The 16,647-nt window shown below is 41.9% G+C and overlaps 1 protein-coding gene across 4 annotated transcripts in view; it reads left to right on the top strand.

Moving 5' to 3' along the window:
* Positions 1 to 16,647, top strand: part of MID2 (midline 2) — a 200,069-nt gene that overhangs the window by 81,215 nt on the left and 102,207 nt on the right. For all 4 annotated transcript variants that reach the window (XM_069986526.1, XM_069986525.1, XM_069986527.1 and 1 more), the window contains one exon: positions 7,275 to 7,370. In XM_069986526.1, the coding sequence (XP_069842627.1) occupies positions 7,275 to 7,370 (96 nt within the window). The remainder of the gene's footprint in view (positions 1 to 7,274; positions 7,371 to 16,647) is intronic.

Raw genomic sequence — 16,647 nt, 5'->3', positions numbered from 1 at the left:
TTCACTTTATATATTTGAAAAAAAAAAAAAAACAGGAAAAAAAAAGACTTGCTATCACTTTATAAGATGGGAAATCATCCTTTATGGAAATGTTTTAGTTTTGGTTCCAAAGTAGACACAGGGGACAAAAGTTGTCCATAGTTTTAGTCTATAGCTATGCTAGGCTTCTGTGGTTGTTGTTGCTTCAAGTGCATTGTGCGCTGCTAGGAGGCCACGTCTGTATATAACACTCTGTGCAATTCCTTTATACACGGCAAGCATGCAGATTATTCTGTTTTATCTAAATAGAAAATAGACAACAAATGAACATCCAGTACAAGGTTCCTATGAATGAAAACAATTTGCAGTGTTTCTCAACTCCAGTCCTCAAGACCCACCAACAGGTCATGTTTTCAGGATATCCCATACAAAGACCAGCTGTGATAATACCTGATGCACTGAGTATAATTATATCACCTGTGCAATACTAAGGAAATCCTCAAAACTTGACCTGTTGGTGGGTCTTGAGGATTGGAGTTGGGAAACACTAATTTAGAGGTTAGAGGAGCATATTGAGAAGATGTGACAAACTCGGCACATGGCGAAGCAGTTGGATACAATGTTGGTGCACCAATGAACATGTTAGAATTAGCGTGCTGCGTTTGAAGCAGAATGCTCAGCTTTTGAATCCTGGTGTTTCTCCACTCAGTGGACTGGCTGGAAAACATGGATTCCCCCAAAGGCCATATTTTTGGGGCTATATTCATGTTTTCCAGCTGTTTCCCGGGATGTCTCCACTTCTTCCAGGGAGCGGGCAGAGAGCGGAATTCAAAAAAGTTGATCATTCTGCTTTGTATGAAGCTAAATAAGGGCCGACTAGCCTTGTATTGGAAACTACGCCCAGCGGCTATGTTGTGTCACTGAAAGTCCTGGCAACATTGTACGGCCATTATAGAGCAGACAGGGTTACCGGCTCTAGTGGAAAAGGTGTAATGGCTGTGGCAGGTAATGTTTTTTTGGCACACCCCGGTGCCTTTTACACATGTAGATGGATGTTTGGACAGTAAGGCCAACATGTTCATCCCTCCATGGCAGCTGTTTACCCTGTGGCAGATGGACACTTTCAGCAGGACAATGCTTCATGTCACAATAGTCCAATTGTCATGGATTGGTTCCAGAAACATGACAGCAGTTGTCTTTGCTTTGACGAGATGTAAACCTATTATTCTGGGCCAATATTTGTGCACCTAGTTGAACCTACGCCCAAACAAATTGCTGCGGCTCTGAATACCAAGGTGGTCCAACACGCTTCTAGATAGGGGGCCAGATGGACAGATATATAGATATGACAAAAAAAACAAGTAACATTGTGTTGTACACATAACCAATAAAATAACTACACGGCGCATAATCTCGGTATATCAAACCTGGGTGAAAGATTGTTTCCTATAGCTCAATTTTCAGATGCAAAGTGCCTGGTTACATTTCATATATCTCGGCATAAATCACCAGTAAGGTAACAGAGATCAGCGATGCAATTCTCCCTCCATTTCTTTGATGCATTTGTCAATACCAACGGCTGCCTGTAAGAAATGAAATGTATAATGCACCAGAGAAGCAGAGCAATAGAATGTAAATGTGACATAATACCTCTCACTGTAGATATGTGAGCCCTGTACCATACGGTGTGCTATATTGCCATTCTCTCAGAATTCTTCAATACATCCTACGTTATTTAATTTGTTTTGGCCTCGGAGCTCCGGTTCTAATAGGGGTGAAATTCTTGCCGTAGATCCTGGGCCGGAAGCCTGCTATAATTAACCGTCTGCTCGTCATTTCATCCGTTCCCCCTGTCAACTGGAAACAATAGAAAATTTCATTCCTCGAAGGCCTAAACTATTAATAAGGTATCATTTACATGACGGCTTGAGCAACATCTCCGTTACCAAGCCTTTCCTTTTAGTGGAAATCATATCATTTAATGGGAATTCTGTGTCACTTGAATTATTGATGTGTTCTATAGACTTCTGTGTTCAGAAATCTAGAAATACTTCCAAATGGATTATCTTTAGCTCTGCTAAGCTCTCCTCTGCCTTTTATAAATATTGCATAATGCACAGTGGACAGATAAACAGTGTATAATGTGGCGGCTGCTATGCTAAATGACAGCTCCGTTGAAGAGGGCCTGATTTTATGGAAATATATTCATATATTTATGCGTTTTGTGAAAGTAAACATTTCTTTTGGAGTGATTTTCGCTTCACAAGACAGATGTGTACACTGAAGAGTCTGTATATTTAACCTCCTAACTAAGAGCCCTGCGATGCATGTTTCTAAGGCGCCATACCTGTTATTACATTGCTTTGCGTCTCATTTTATGTCTATTTTGCCTGTGCTATTAAACGTCTAAGACTACAGATACTCTTACTGATAAGTCTGTAGGATGTCGATGTCTAGTTCAATTCTCTTAGGTGTTTACTAGGTTGCATGTACATGTGTCTCTTGTTTAAAGAAAATCAGAAAATTGTCTGTGTTCAGCTCTGTCCCCAAACCAGGACAATTTTCTGATGTTCACTCATGACTACACGTGTCTGTGTAACAATGTTTGCAGATCGTACATAGTTTTGTTGTATGCATTGAGGAGTACATTGCTGAAGGTTACCTGTTATTAAAGGAGTCTGCCGGAGTAAAAAAAAAAAAAAACAACTATTTTTTTTTTAAATAAACTGATGTAGAAAGTTATGTAGATTTGTAAATTATTTCTATTTAAACATTGCAAGTCTTATCAGCTGCTATATGTCCTGCAGGAAGTGCTGTATTCTTTCCAGTCTGACACAGTGCTCTCTGCTGCCACCTTTGTCTGTGAGAGGAACTGTACAGAGCAGTAGCAAATGCCCATAGCGAACCTCTCCAGCTTTGGACAATTCTGGTGGCAGCAGAGAGCACTGTGTCAGACTGGAAAGACTGCAGGACGTACAGCAGCTGATAAGGAATTCTCCTGATTGGCTAATTCTGACAATGTAAGTCTATGAGTTTACATTGTGGAAATTAGCGAGCGCCCGGGAATTGGATTGCACTGCTGCTGTGCTCTCTACCTACCTGGTTATATCTCCTGATCACAGTGGGTCTCAGCAGTAAAACCCCTCTGCTATAAGTAATTTTTAACATGATTGATGACATGTGAAAAGCACTTAATGGCAAGTACTCTTCAAGGCTCAAGGTACAGCAACTCCCTGGGACCCCATGCGTCCCTGATGATTTTTTCTCAATTCTCATTTACTGGTCTTTACTTTATAATCATTCTGTCCTTGTTGTAATAGACATCAGCTCCCCATGCATTGACTTACTACCGAGCCTGTGGTGGAGCAGACAATTTGAAAAGGCTGAGCTGCAGGGGGAGTAAAGAATACACCTCCAATAGCTGTCAAACAAACTATAGTTCAAATGAAATATGTCTCTATATCTCTTCTTTCCCCCTATACACATGATTGGTACTGCTGAATGTTCCTGTGTTTTCTCTAGGGAGGGGAAGGGTAAGCTGCAGCCAGGTTGCTAAGGTGGTGGTTTGTTTCTCCAAGAACAAAGGGAATCGGGATGGGCAGTAAAAAAAAAATCCATCACACCCAACCCCATCATCTGTTGGTGGAGACTCAGAAGGCCCCCATATACCTTATACTGATGTCCAAACCCTCCACCAGCAGTAAAATCGGTAAACTTTAGTATACAATATAGAGGTACGTTAAGAGAGGGTGGCAGACGAAACAATGATAAGACAAGAGGTAGAATTTAGACTACAGATGTAGCAATACTATAAAGAACTGGCATGGTGTTGCTTATTTGCACTGCATTAGAATGGCTGCAAAAAATGTCCAGCGTCGGACTGAGGTATCTGGGGCCCACCAGAGGAAATGATCCTGGGGGCCCACCAATGAAGAACCAGTGAGAAAAGACATGTCAGTCAGTGTCAGTTAGCTGGGGGCCCACTTGAGGATCCTCTGGTACTCTGGTGGGCCAGTCCGACACTGTAAATGTCTATAAGAGAGGTCTCAACAATCAGTTGTTTAGGGCCTGCTACGACAGTATCTCGGAATTCCTGTACATACCATACTGTAGCTTGGGTTCTGCGCACACTACATCAAAGTTCAAATACATTTCATTATTTCTTGATGTAGAAACTGCAAGGGAACCTGTCGGGCAGTCATACACAGGTTAACCCCTATGAAATGAAGCTGTAATCCCTGTCTAAATCCACAGCATGAAAACTGCAAATCAATCATCTGAACATACGCTTATTGGGAATTACGCAAAAATGATCTTCATAGCTCTACATTCTTTGCTTTGGCTCTTCACAGGGTGTTGTATGTTTCTGTGTTGTGTATGAGGTTGTTGTTACTTATTTGAAAATTAAAGAAAAAAGTTGAGAAACCCCCATGAATGTCACTTGTGTCTGTGTATTATCTGTTAGGCTATGTTCACACAACGAAAATATATGTTACTTCTCCGTCTATGGGATCCCGGCCTGAGCATATACGCAGGATATACGCTCCGGCTGGGATCCTAGCGGCGCCACAAACAACCGACATTAGCGGACGCAGAAAACTATGTTAGTGCACACTGTGGAGCGAGCGTGCTCCATAGCGTGCAGTGGAGAGTTCTGATGCGGGCGTGCACGGATGCGCCCGCATCAGAACCCTGCAGCCAAAAAGATCATCCGGCTGGTACTGCAGTACCGGCCAGGATGATTTTTTCAGAGATGGGTCACGGAACGGCCGGTCTCTTACATAGTCTGCACATAGCCTTACACAGTATGGAGAGCTGCAGGACCATAATATAAAGGAATGTATATAAATATAGCAGAAGAGCTTTTAGTTTAGAGTATTCCCAATGCTTGTTTGGAACACCGACAATAAATCAAAATCTTTTCTGTAGTTTATGAAAAGCACTAGGTATTATTGTTATAACATATCCGTTTCAGTTGGGGTTTATATATCAGTTTATTTTTTTTTGTTATAAAAGTCCTTATAAATCAAAGCACCAAACGTTTCTCTGGAATTAACCTATAATTGTTGTCAGGGATGAACCTAGACTTCCTGTTGTTTGAAGCAAATACACCATAGAGTGTGTAGGTGGTAGAGGACAAAATAGCAAAGAAAAACACTGTATATTTTTTATTGTCTTACATTACAGAGTTCTGTTTAGTAGATATGTATTTCAGGAAATCAAGTTATGTTAAAGTGTAACAGTCATGTTTTTTTTATTGCAGAAATCAGTAGTATAAGCGATTTTAAGAAACTCTGTAATAGGTTTTATTAGCCAAAAAAGCCTCCTTCTGTACTCAAGAAGCAATTTCCCAGCCTCCCCCCCTGACTTCTTATCTGTGCATTATCAGGCAAACACGTCTTCATTACAGAGAAGCCAGTGAAGACGGGTTCTGCTGTCTTCATTATATCCTATGAAGGGGGGAGGGGCCGAGGGAGATGAGTGAGCAGGAAGAGGTGACATGAAGGTCAGCTGTTTGTAGACTGTCTGGGCACCTAAAATGCTGGATTCAGAGGTCAGAAAGGTCAGTGCTTATCTATGAACTTGCTAAGAAAAGATTGCAGAGTGTTGTGCTGTGCAGGACTGCTCCGTGCTCACTCACTCCTCTCAGCCCCTCCCCTCTCCATAGACACATAATGGACACAGAAATTCTGCTTCTTCTGATGTAAGGGGGGGACCTAGGAAAACTGCTTTTTGACTACAGAAGGAAACTCTTTTGGTAAATAAAACCTATTACAGAGTTTCTTAAAATTGCTTGTACTATACAGTTACGCTTTAAGCTTGAAGAAAAATCACATACTTACTTATACATACTTACTATATTAAACACAGCCGGTGGTATACGGTCCATTAGGAAGTGCATAAATATGGTAACAGAATCAAGCTCAGTACCTAAATACTGGTCCAGAACAAAGCTTGGTATGTAGATATGGTATCACAACAAAGATTTTATAACTACTGTATCAACACCAAGACTAAATAATAATGTACTGGAACTAAGCTCAATATATAAATACAGTATGAGAACCTAGCACAATAGTTATACGGTATATTCAAATTTAAAACTAGAACCGAGATCAGTAAATAGTGGATTCGATCCAAGCACAGTAAATAAATGCAGTGCTAAAACTAAGCTCAGTATATAAATACAGTACTAGATCTGAGCCCAGTAAGTAAGTAGGATACTAGACTAAAGCTTAATTCATAAGTAAGAGAGGAGAAAAAGCTCAGCCTACAAATATATTTTTAGAACTAAGCCCGGTAAATAGGTATGGCATCAGAACATAGTTCAGTTCATATAGAGTCTGAGAATAAATAAGTCTGTGATTCTTTACTGAGTCTAGACATTTGCTCAGGCCATTTATAAATCTGGTACTACTCTGGACTGTATTTTTATTTTGCACCTTTTCTAAACTGGTTTAGGGAAAGATTTATTATAACCGGAACCTTATATGCAAGTCTTCATTAATTCCCTGCCGATACACAGGCGCAACAGATTTATAGCCCCTACAAAATCTATGTGCAGGTGTAAATTGTGGTAGATTCTTATAAAGAGGGCAGCAGGCCCTCTCACACCATGCCATGACCTCCTGCCCACCTACCTGTTGAGCCAGGACTATGATTCATGTTTTCTTTTACACTATGTGAATGGCTGTTTGCATTACTTAAAGTGACACTGTCACTCTGTGACCACCTACCAAGCTGGCGGCACCACTGGACACATATCAATAAAAGAATTCAGAACATACCTTTGTTGCTTGTGTCTCTGGATTTTATTTTAATACAAAAAAGGATTTATTTGGGCTATGAATAGTGTCAAGGAGGCGGGGCCTATAATTCGCTAGGCCCTAGCACTGTTATGCCCCACTGTGCTGTATGTCCACCTCTTTGCAGATTGAGGACATAGCCCTGTGTCTATATCACAGTGAGGCATAGCAGTGTTAGGGCCTGGGAACCATAGGCTACACCTCATTGACACTATTAAAGGCCCAAATTAGTGTTTTAGTGTGTGTGAGTGGGGGGGGGGGGGGGGACACAGACACCGGAAACAAAGGTGTGTTCAGAAAACTTTTATTGATATCTATCCAGTGGTGCTGCCAGCTCTGTAGGTAGTGTCCCTTTAAAGCCTACTTGTCATTTAGATTCCTCACCTAATTGGCGTGCAGTCACTCCTGACGGAGGTTCGGGTAACTATGAATACAACTATCTAATATCTAGTATCTAATATTTGGTGTTTCTGTATTTTTTTTCTACAGCAAACTCTGGAATTGAACATTACCAATCTGGTCAAGCACAGCAGTGAACTTGAATCCCAAATGGCAAAACTCATTCAAATTTGCCAACAGGTCGAGGTAAGAACGATGACGTAAACCCCATTAACAGCCCAGTGTTCTCATTAGCAGTGTTACTAACTAAGGGCCCTATTCCACGGGACGATTATCGTTTGCATAATTGTTAACGATAAACGATCCAAACGACCGCTATTACGAAAGACCTGAAATCTATTAACCTATTTACATGGAAAGATAATCGTTACTTATGATCGTTCTTGTGGTCATCTTGTCGTCGCAGTTGCGTTCGTCACTACTGCGAAAGATCGAACGACTTCTTATTCAATGCAAGCGATTTGCAAACGAGCAACTATAAAAATAAGTCCAGGTCTTATTAAACTATCAACGATTTCTCATTCGGTCGTTAGTCACTAACTGCTATTCAAACGAACGATTATCGTTTAGATTTGAACGATTTAACGATAATCTCAACGATAATCATCCGGGGGAATAGGGACCTTATTCCACAATGGAAACCTGACTGCAGATGTTAACAGAACTTCGACTATGTAGTGTTTTGATAGCACAGGTTTACTACGCTAAATCTCTTTGTACTGTACAGTCATGTTCAGACATGGTGGATTTGTTTCCTGTACCCAGGTGATGGTGTGTGAATGGAGATTTCATAATGGCATCACTAGTAACCTGGTGTCAAGTGAGCAGCTACAGGTTACAGCACTGTTACGCTGTGGAACAATAAGAGGAAATTCCCTGCAGCCTCATATATATTATTCATGCCTCAGCTGCTGTGTTTTTTTTCCCTTCTTTTATTGGGTTTTCCTCTTTGAAAATCCCTTATTGTTCAAAAGTTCCACCAACGATATGTTGATCCCAGTGTGTTCCCATGCTGGAAACCATGACAGTCAGCTATTATCTTATGGAGAAGTATTTGTTAAAGGGGTTTTCCAGTTTTGCATACAGTATAGGCCATTATTGTTGGTGCTGACATCTGATACCCTGCCAATTAGCTGTGAGTAAGAAGCAGATACTGGCAGTACTGGGTTACTACAGCCCAGCTGCTGTTTGCTTCAATGGGAGCCTTGCTGCAATAACCCAACCCGATAAAAAATCACTGGCAGACAGGAGGGTGCGGAAACAAAATGAAGAATGTTTAATTCTCCCTGTGCCCCTGTAGCACTTCTCTCGTACACCCACTGGATGTCATTTTTCCTCCCAACTTCTAGATATGTCCTGAGTCCTGCTGCTGCAATGTAATGGCTCCGATGGGTTGTCCACTATTCAGTGACTGCTGAATTTTCCTGCCCCAGTCACTGATTGGTTGAGTGGGCAATCCATCAGCTGGGTACGTGATGTTGCAGCAGTAGGAGCTGTAGAAGATTGGTGGCTGTCAGAGATCGGTACGGGTATGTTCACACTATGGAAATTTCAAGCAGAGACCACATGGCGGACTGAAGTTCCGCCTGTCCCATTGAGTCAATGAATTTCTCAAACTCAATCCACCGTCCCCCCAAAGAGATGATGGATTGAGCTTGAGAAAATTATTAAGTCAATGGGACAGGTTTGCCACTCAGCCTACACTTGAAATTTCCTTGCGTATTCCGTAGTGTGAACCTACCCTAAGGCAGCACTGCTGAGACAGTAGTTCTTCTTATAGTTGCACTGCATTAGGAAATTGTTGTGTGTATGATTCTCTGTTGTATTTTGTACATTGTAAAACTGTGGATCTGCATGGAAATTCTTGTCTGCTCATTTATCCCATTTATAACAAAGAAGGCCGAGAGCATGATACCTCACAAATTACAGGATCTGTACTATACGGAACCTGCTCTGCATGGTCAATGAGCTGGCTACAGATATAAAATAAATGTTATTATACTGATATAATTGGGTTTGGAATTTTAATTTGATATAGTAAATCTTATTGCAAGACTATTGTCACTAGACAAAGCCTCTGTGGTTCAGGCACGTATGGGATGTGTTAGCAAGGAAAAGTCCATTGGTGTATATACCCAAATTGTGCAAACTATCCCCGCATCCTTTAGTATTGCCTTATCCTATCATATTCACATACAGGCAATGAGACTCAAAGCAGCAAGAGTAGACTCATTCAGTATGTGATTAGCTCGGAAAAGCAGCAAGGCACACTAAACTGTTCTGGTTTGGTGTATTGGAGGTCCATTTTGTAGAGGCACATAAAGGGTCTCTTTATCTCTAATTTGGTTAAAGGGGTTATCCAGTAAAAAAAAAAAAAAAATATATATATATATATATATATATATATATATATATATACACACAGTGGTACCTTGGTTTAAGAGTAACTTGTTTTAAGAGCGTTTTGGTTTAAGAGCTCACAGTTTTTCAAAATTGTGACTTGGTTCAAGAGCATTGCTTTGGTTTAAGAGCTCGCTGTACTGGGCGGGAACGGGGGGGGGGGAGGGGCAGGGTCTACAGTAAGTCTCCCTCACCTTCCAAATCATAGCAGATCCACTTCAGGCTGGGGCTTGTATCAGGGGACAGGACTGTGGAGGTAATCTCTCCATAGATGTAACCCCTCTCTCCCTGGACAGAGAGTGCTGCATGTATGTGCCCACATCTGTCCTGCTCATTCCCTCATGCCCCCTGCAGTCTCTGTCAGCCCTTGTGTTTCCCATCCTCTCCATTAATGTACAGTAACTTATAATATCACATATTCTGCTGTTTCTTAATGTTTGTTTCATTTGTTTTACATGTTATTCAGAATAATAAATCATTATTTTTTGGGTGTGGAACCAATTGTCTGCATTTCTATGATTTCTTATGGGAAAATTTGCTTTGGTTTAAGAGTGGATTTGGATTACAAGAACAGCCCCAGAACGGATTATGCTCGTAATCCAAGGCACCATTTCATATATTTACAAATCAACTGGTTTCAGAAAGTTATATAGATTTGTAATTTTACTTCTATTAAAAAAATCTAATCTCTTCCAGTACTTATCAGCTGCTTTAGTGGCATTTTCTTTTCAGTCTGACACAATGCTCTCTGCTGACATCTCTTTCCGAGACAGGAATTGCCCAGAGCAGCAGCAAATTCCCATAGAAAACCTCTCCTGCTCTGGACAGTTCCTGTCTCGGGCAGAGATGTCAGCAGAGAGCATTGTGTCAGACTAAAAAGAAAACATTTCCTGCAGTACATACAGTACAAAAGTATGGTAACACTTGAGATTTTTAAATAGAAGTAAATTACAAATCTATATTACTTTCTGAAACCAGTTGATTTTAAAGAAAAAGATTTTTGCTGGACAACCCCTTTAAGGTCTCTAATTTCCCATAAAACCAGTTCAACCAGTCACAATTTACTATCCATGCACTCAAAAACTTTCTTTTATATAACTTTCACTAGGTGTCCACCCATAGACAAACACAATGTATATGTCACCAAATCATGCTGATGTCAGTAATCTCACACCTTACATCTCAGGATATGTGAAGAGCTAAGAAAGGGCACATCTCTCTCTCTGTATAATTGTATGATGTAACTCTATGGAGTTATATGGTATTATGCCACCTTATAAAGAGAACTGTCTCCTAGTTTATAAGTCATGTCTAGAATAACTGCAGGCCTTTCACTTATAAGCAGGCACTGATCCTCCCACGCACTTTGTTACTGCGCCGCACTATTGTCTGGTTTTGTTCGGGCCCAGTGGTTGTAAATTGGTCAGCTATCAGAACAAGTGCAGCATAGGATATTACAGAGAAACTGGCAATTTTGCAATTGTTGTGTAGCAGGTGAACGATTGGAAAAGCAGATTGTTTCCATCTAGTGTGCAGAGATCTATAGGCAGACAGAGACTATTGTATTGTTTCAACCTACTGTATGTGGCTGCTATTAAGCTAACGGTAAGGCAGATGAGCATTATCATTACTTACCTATTTCTGACGTGTGTCCCCTATCCCCAGACTGGAATTAGATTGTCTAGTCTGTTTGTCTATGAAAGCAATTGCATAATTGAAGGTTAATTTACAATCTGCTGCAAGCAAGGTGGTTGAAATTGCTGAAGCTTCATGTGTTCTGTGTGTCGGGGAGGGTGTTCTTCACAAACTACGGCATGAGATGTATGTGCCTGATAGTTTGCTTTAAAGGGATTGTTCTAAGATAGGCGATAATAACATGATCATAAGTATAAAGTTCAGTGGTGCCTTGATTGAATGGTGCAGCAGAGTGCAAGCTTGGCTTCCGCTCCAATCACACTCTATGGGCTTAGGAACATTGATGAGTTTAGTGCTCCACAACAGTTAGAAGCCTCAAAGAGAATGAATATGGGGGGCCGGGTGGGAACGAATGCTGCTGCTCCATTTTAAAATTATAACATGTCAATTTTTATGAGGGAAATGCTGCTGGCCTCTGGTGGGGTTAAAATCTGCAATAATCCACAGAACCCACCAAAATTTGCTGCACAACAAACATTTATAAATTTTAAATACAGTACATAGGCAAACTGGTAAGTTTGCAAAAAATCCACAAACCCAACACCAATAAAGATATACCGTTCTTACCCAAATCTCTATTCCCATGCCCCATGCCGGATTTATAGAGAGGCCCACAGTTCTTAAAGGGGTACTCCGGTCCGGGGGGTATTTTGGAGGATCGCCGGGGAGGGGGTGGAAATTGAAGCCGGAGGTCACTTACCTCCCCGTTCCAGCGCCGGTGGCCGGATCGCGTCGCCCGGTACTCCCATCCCACGGTCGCTTCCTGGTCAGAGCTGCCGCATGAGACGTGACGTCTCAAGGCAGCTCTGCCATTCAGCGGCCGAGGCGGGACTCCGCTACGGCCGCTGATTGGAACAGCTGCCTTGAGACGTCACGTCTCATACGGCAGCTCTGACCAGGAAGCGGCCGTGGTACGGGAGTACCGGGCGGCTCGATCCGGGCACCGGCGCTGGAACGGGGAGGTAAGTGACCTCCGGCTTCAATTTCCACCCCCTCCCCGCCGATCCTCCAAAATACCCCCCGGCCCGGAGTACCCCTTTAATGAAGCCGACGAATCTGTGGCTGCCATGCTGCAGTCTCTGAAATATACCCCAGCTTTGAAGCTACAGAAGACATTCACCATGATATGTGTCTGCTTGCTATGCTCCTGCGCCTTTTGTCCTCCCTTTGCTGACATACACTGGGCATGTGGATGATAAATCTCGGTCCATGGGGGGAGATTTATCAAGCATGGTGTAAAGTGAAACTGGCTCAGTTGCCCCTAGCAACCAATCAGATTCCACTTTTCATTCCTCACAGACTCTTTGGAAAACGAAAGGTGGAATCTTATTGGTTGCTAGGGGCAAATGAGCCAGTTTCACTTTACACCAACTTTGATAAATCTCCCCCTATGTGTCCATGCAGAATTTTGATCATTTTGTGCCATAAAAGTTGTTTTCTAGTTCAAAAATACGCTAAATGTATATATTTTTTTACACTTGAGAAAATGTATGGGGGGGGGGGGGGAGATACATGTTGCAATTATTGCATGCAGGCGAAACCGTGCCCACACACAATGTTCCATAGCTGGCCAGTGTTGCAGAAACATTGGGAACAGTGGGCAGCTATTGAACATGGCATGTTTGTATGGTTTCGATCACAGGTGCCTAGGATATTCATCTGCCGCCTCCTCTCCTCAGAGGGTACACTTCTGAGATGGCCAGGGGGAGGAATTGGAGCAGAACAGGTCCGGATAAACGTATCTAATCACTTAGCTATTGTGTATGGACCTATTTATTTGTGCATTTTAGAATCTACCGTAAACTGACCTCATTGGGTTCTTAAACCGCACATTCAGAAAATTGATGGACAAAATAGCGCATGATACAACATGCTACATTAAAGTACTTGACAAATGCTAGAAACTTGACAGACTCCATTAACGTCAGTGTGGTCCATTAGGCACCATTCCTGTCCATTGTATAACTGATTCACTAGGGCCAATTTTTTTTCTTTTCTTCGATGACAAAGCAAAACAGCAGAAAATATAGTAAGGCCTGGGAATCTCTGACATATGTCAGTGAATATACTTATAGGTTATACAAGCACAATATGTGAATTCTCATTTTTAATGTACCGACAGCTCTTTTCTACCACGCAGCCATTGTTGGCATTGTACGATAATCTTCAAGAAGACGACACACTTTAATAAATCTTCTCCATACCGCCTCTGCGTTATGCGGTGTGCAGAGCTGACTATGTAAACACAGCTGAATACATAGCAAGCCTTTGATAACAGGCTATGGTACAGACCCGGAATGCAATGCGGCTCACTTCACACACTGCCTGCCATACGTTTCTTACTACAGGACAGCAGGACATAACTTGAAAGCCGTGGCATGTAGGTCTGTGCCTTCACCTACAAAAGGTGCACTCACTTAGATGTGTGATCAAATACATTCACAGAAACAGCCCTTGGCTCTAACCAGATAGCACAGCAGAGTGGAGTTTGATGAAAACCACAGGGTTCACAGTTCTATCTTGTAATTGTGTTCATTGCCACCTGGTATACTTTGCAGCATTCTCATAGTCTTTGCCGCTGCTCTGATATAACGTGTAACTTCTAGAGGTTAAATGATCTGTGAGCCTTGTAGCAATGTCCCTTTATGTTCTAGAGATCATTACTGAACAGCAGCATATTGATAGCTATACTATGGCAAACTGTGTGATGCAATAGTTAGAAAGAATAGACAGAACTTCTTATAGGGCAGCAAGTATGCACAGTGCTGCTTCCCACGTGGGGTATACCTAAGAAAGGCCCCCTACCTTATTTAGTTGTCTGTGAGATGCAACTACTCATCCAGTTCAGGTGTGGTTTGCAATTAAGCTCCATTTACTTCAATGGAACTGAATTCCAAACCCCACCCAATCTGGAGACAAGAGAGGGGAAAAAGTGGCCATCAATTACATTGGTGCACTGGGCCATTATGGTAAAAATTTAACTTTTGCACTCAAAATCACTTTTATTAGTTGAGATGCAGATGCAATACAATATCTACAATACCATCCTTGGTCATGCAATATGTGAAACTTCCAAAGTCACCATATAGCCCCTCAGCTTTATACATTTATCTGTTTCCCATAAATACTAGTAAAGGAAAAAACACAAAACACCTGGGGGGGGGGGGGAGATTTATCTAGCACTCATCGTAGGAATGTTCATTGTTGCTCTTAGCAACTTGGTTACTATGGGACAATGTGATTGGTTACTATGGGACAATCTTAAGGCCCTATTCCACGGAACGATTATCATTCATAAAGTCGTTCCAACGGCCGCTCGTTAACACATAACACAACGATAACACATAACACACGTCGAAACGTGAACGATATATGTAGTGTAACAATTATTTTGCGGCCGTTACATGGTTGTTTAAAACGTTCGCCGGGGTGATCATGACCATACGACACACCTACTTTTTTTAAACCTTTTTACGAACGACTGAAAGATTTAAAATTTTACAAACCGAATAGCAAATTATCTTTCAAAGACCAACGTTTTTTTTTCCGACATGCTAAAAAACAATTTTGAATGACAATATAAAGATTTCGCCTTTGTCGTTCGCTCGTTTACACCAATTCCACGAAGCGATTATCGTTAACGAGCAGTTGTTGGAGCGAGTTTATGAACGATAATCGTTCCATGGAATAGGGCCTTTACTGTAGGACAGCTTGATAAATCCAGTCATGGTGTGAGGTATTGAAAACAAATATAGTAACCCTCAGGTTTTGTTATTTCACAATGTCTGTGCTGGGCCATGAAGGACAAAAACCGGAAGTGGCACCAGCAAAAAGGGAACATTATTAATTGGGTATGGGGGTAAAAGTAAGACAAATCTACTGTTAAGGCGCAAAAAAGGACCACTACTCTGTGGGCGCAAATATGGGGACTACTACTATATGGGGGCACAAAGGGGAACATCACCTGTGTTTGTGAGCTTAAAGGGGGAGCACAAAGGCAGGCATCACTGTGTAGGGAGCACAAAATTGGGGATTATTGTTACATGGTGGGATAACATAGGCACTATATTACTGTGTAGGGACTCATGTGTATGGAAAGGACACTATTTCTCTCTGCGTGGCTGTATTGATGTGTGGGTCACAGTGTGTCACCACAAAACTAGGGCATTATGAATAAAATAGAGGTGGGGAGAGTGTTAGGGAAAGCAAGTGATCACAGATGTTTGGCTAGAGGAATTCATCGTATTCTTCTCCACCCAGTCCGAAGAACAATGAAAGATGTCAGAGAAGATGTTACCTGTGAGTCACTGGTGAGAGAATGGGCCCCTACCACTATATGGTCACTGTACAGGGGGGCAATACTAGTCTATATAGCATTTATTATTCAGTAACAGTATGATGGTATTATTCAGTCACTGTGCGGTGGTAATATGTGTTCATGCGATGGTGGTATTATTTGTAGCTTATGTTGTACTATTGGTGATATAGTCTTTGGTATATTGGATTTAGTTACTCAGAACAAAGTATTAATATTTACATAATATAATTTTATTCGATGTATAGTGGTATTATTTGGTAATCATATGACTATTATTAAGATGGATGTTAGCTTACATTGTAAATTCATATGGACTTTGCAGGGATCAGGTTGACTCTGCAGTCTGTGTGATCTCTAAGCTCACCGGGGCTGTCAGGATCTGTGCAGGGGACCCGCCATTCCCATCCCTGCTGCACAATCTGACAGCTTCATTTAGGAGAAGGAAAAAAGCTGCTCCTATTAGGCTGGATTCACACTGTGTTTAATGTGTACATGTTATACTGTTAAAGATGAAAAAGCATGTTATATGGATGATAAATACAATTTTTGGCTATGTTCACACTATGTATGAGACCGGCCGTTCCGTGATCTCTGGCCAGATTATCTTGGCCAGTACTTAAGTACCGGCCGGATGATCCTTTCAGCCGCAGAGCTCTGATGCGGGCGCATCAGCGCGCGCCCGCATCAGAGCTTCCCATAGCGCACAGTGAAGCAAGCAGCCGGAGCCGCTCGCTTCACTGTGTGAACTGACAGGGCTTTCTGCGGCCGGAATTCACTGAATTCCGTCCGTAGAAAACTGACCTGTCAGTTGTTTGCGGCGGCATATGGGATCCCGGCTGGATCGTGTTTGATGTGTGTACGCTCCGGCCGGGATCCCATAGAACAACAGGCATTGTTCCACGGCGGTAAAAGTATGGCCGCTGTTGCCATCGGCAACTACGGCCGTACTTTTACGTAGTGTGAACATAGCCTAAAACTGCTAAAATAGCACTGCAAGCTTTGATTTTTAGTCTCTTAGGCATACACAGTATTTTTCTGTCAATCTATACA

Source organism: Dendropsophus ebraccatus, chromosome 10 (assembly GCF_027789765.1).
Source record: "Dendropsophus ebraccatus isolate aDenEbr1 chromosome 10, aDenEbr1.pat, whole genome shotgun sequence".
Classification (NCBI taxonomy): Eukaryota; Metazoa; Chordata; class Amphibia; order Anura; family Hylidae; genus Dendropsophus; species Dendropsophus ebraccatus.
Note: the sequence above shows the minus strand (reverse complement) of the source record. Positions and strands in the feature narration are given on the sequence as shown.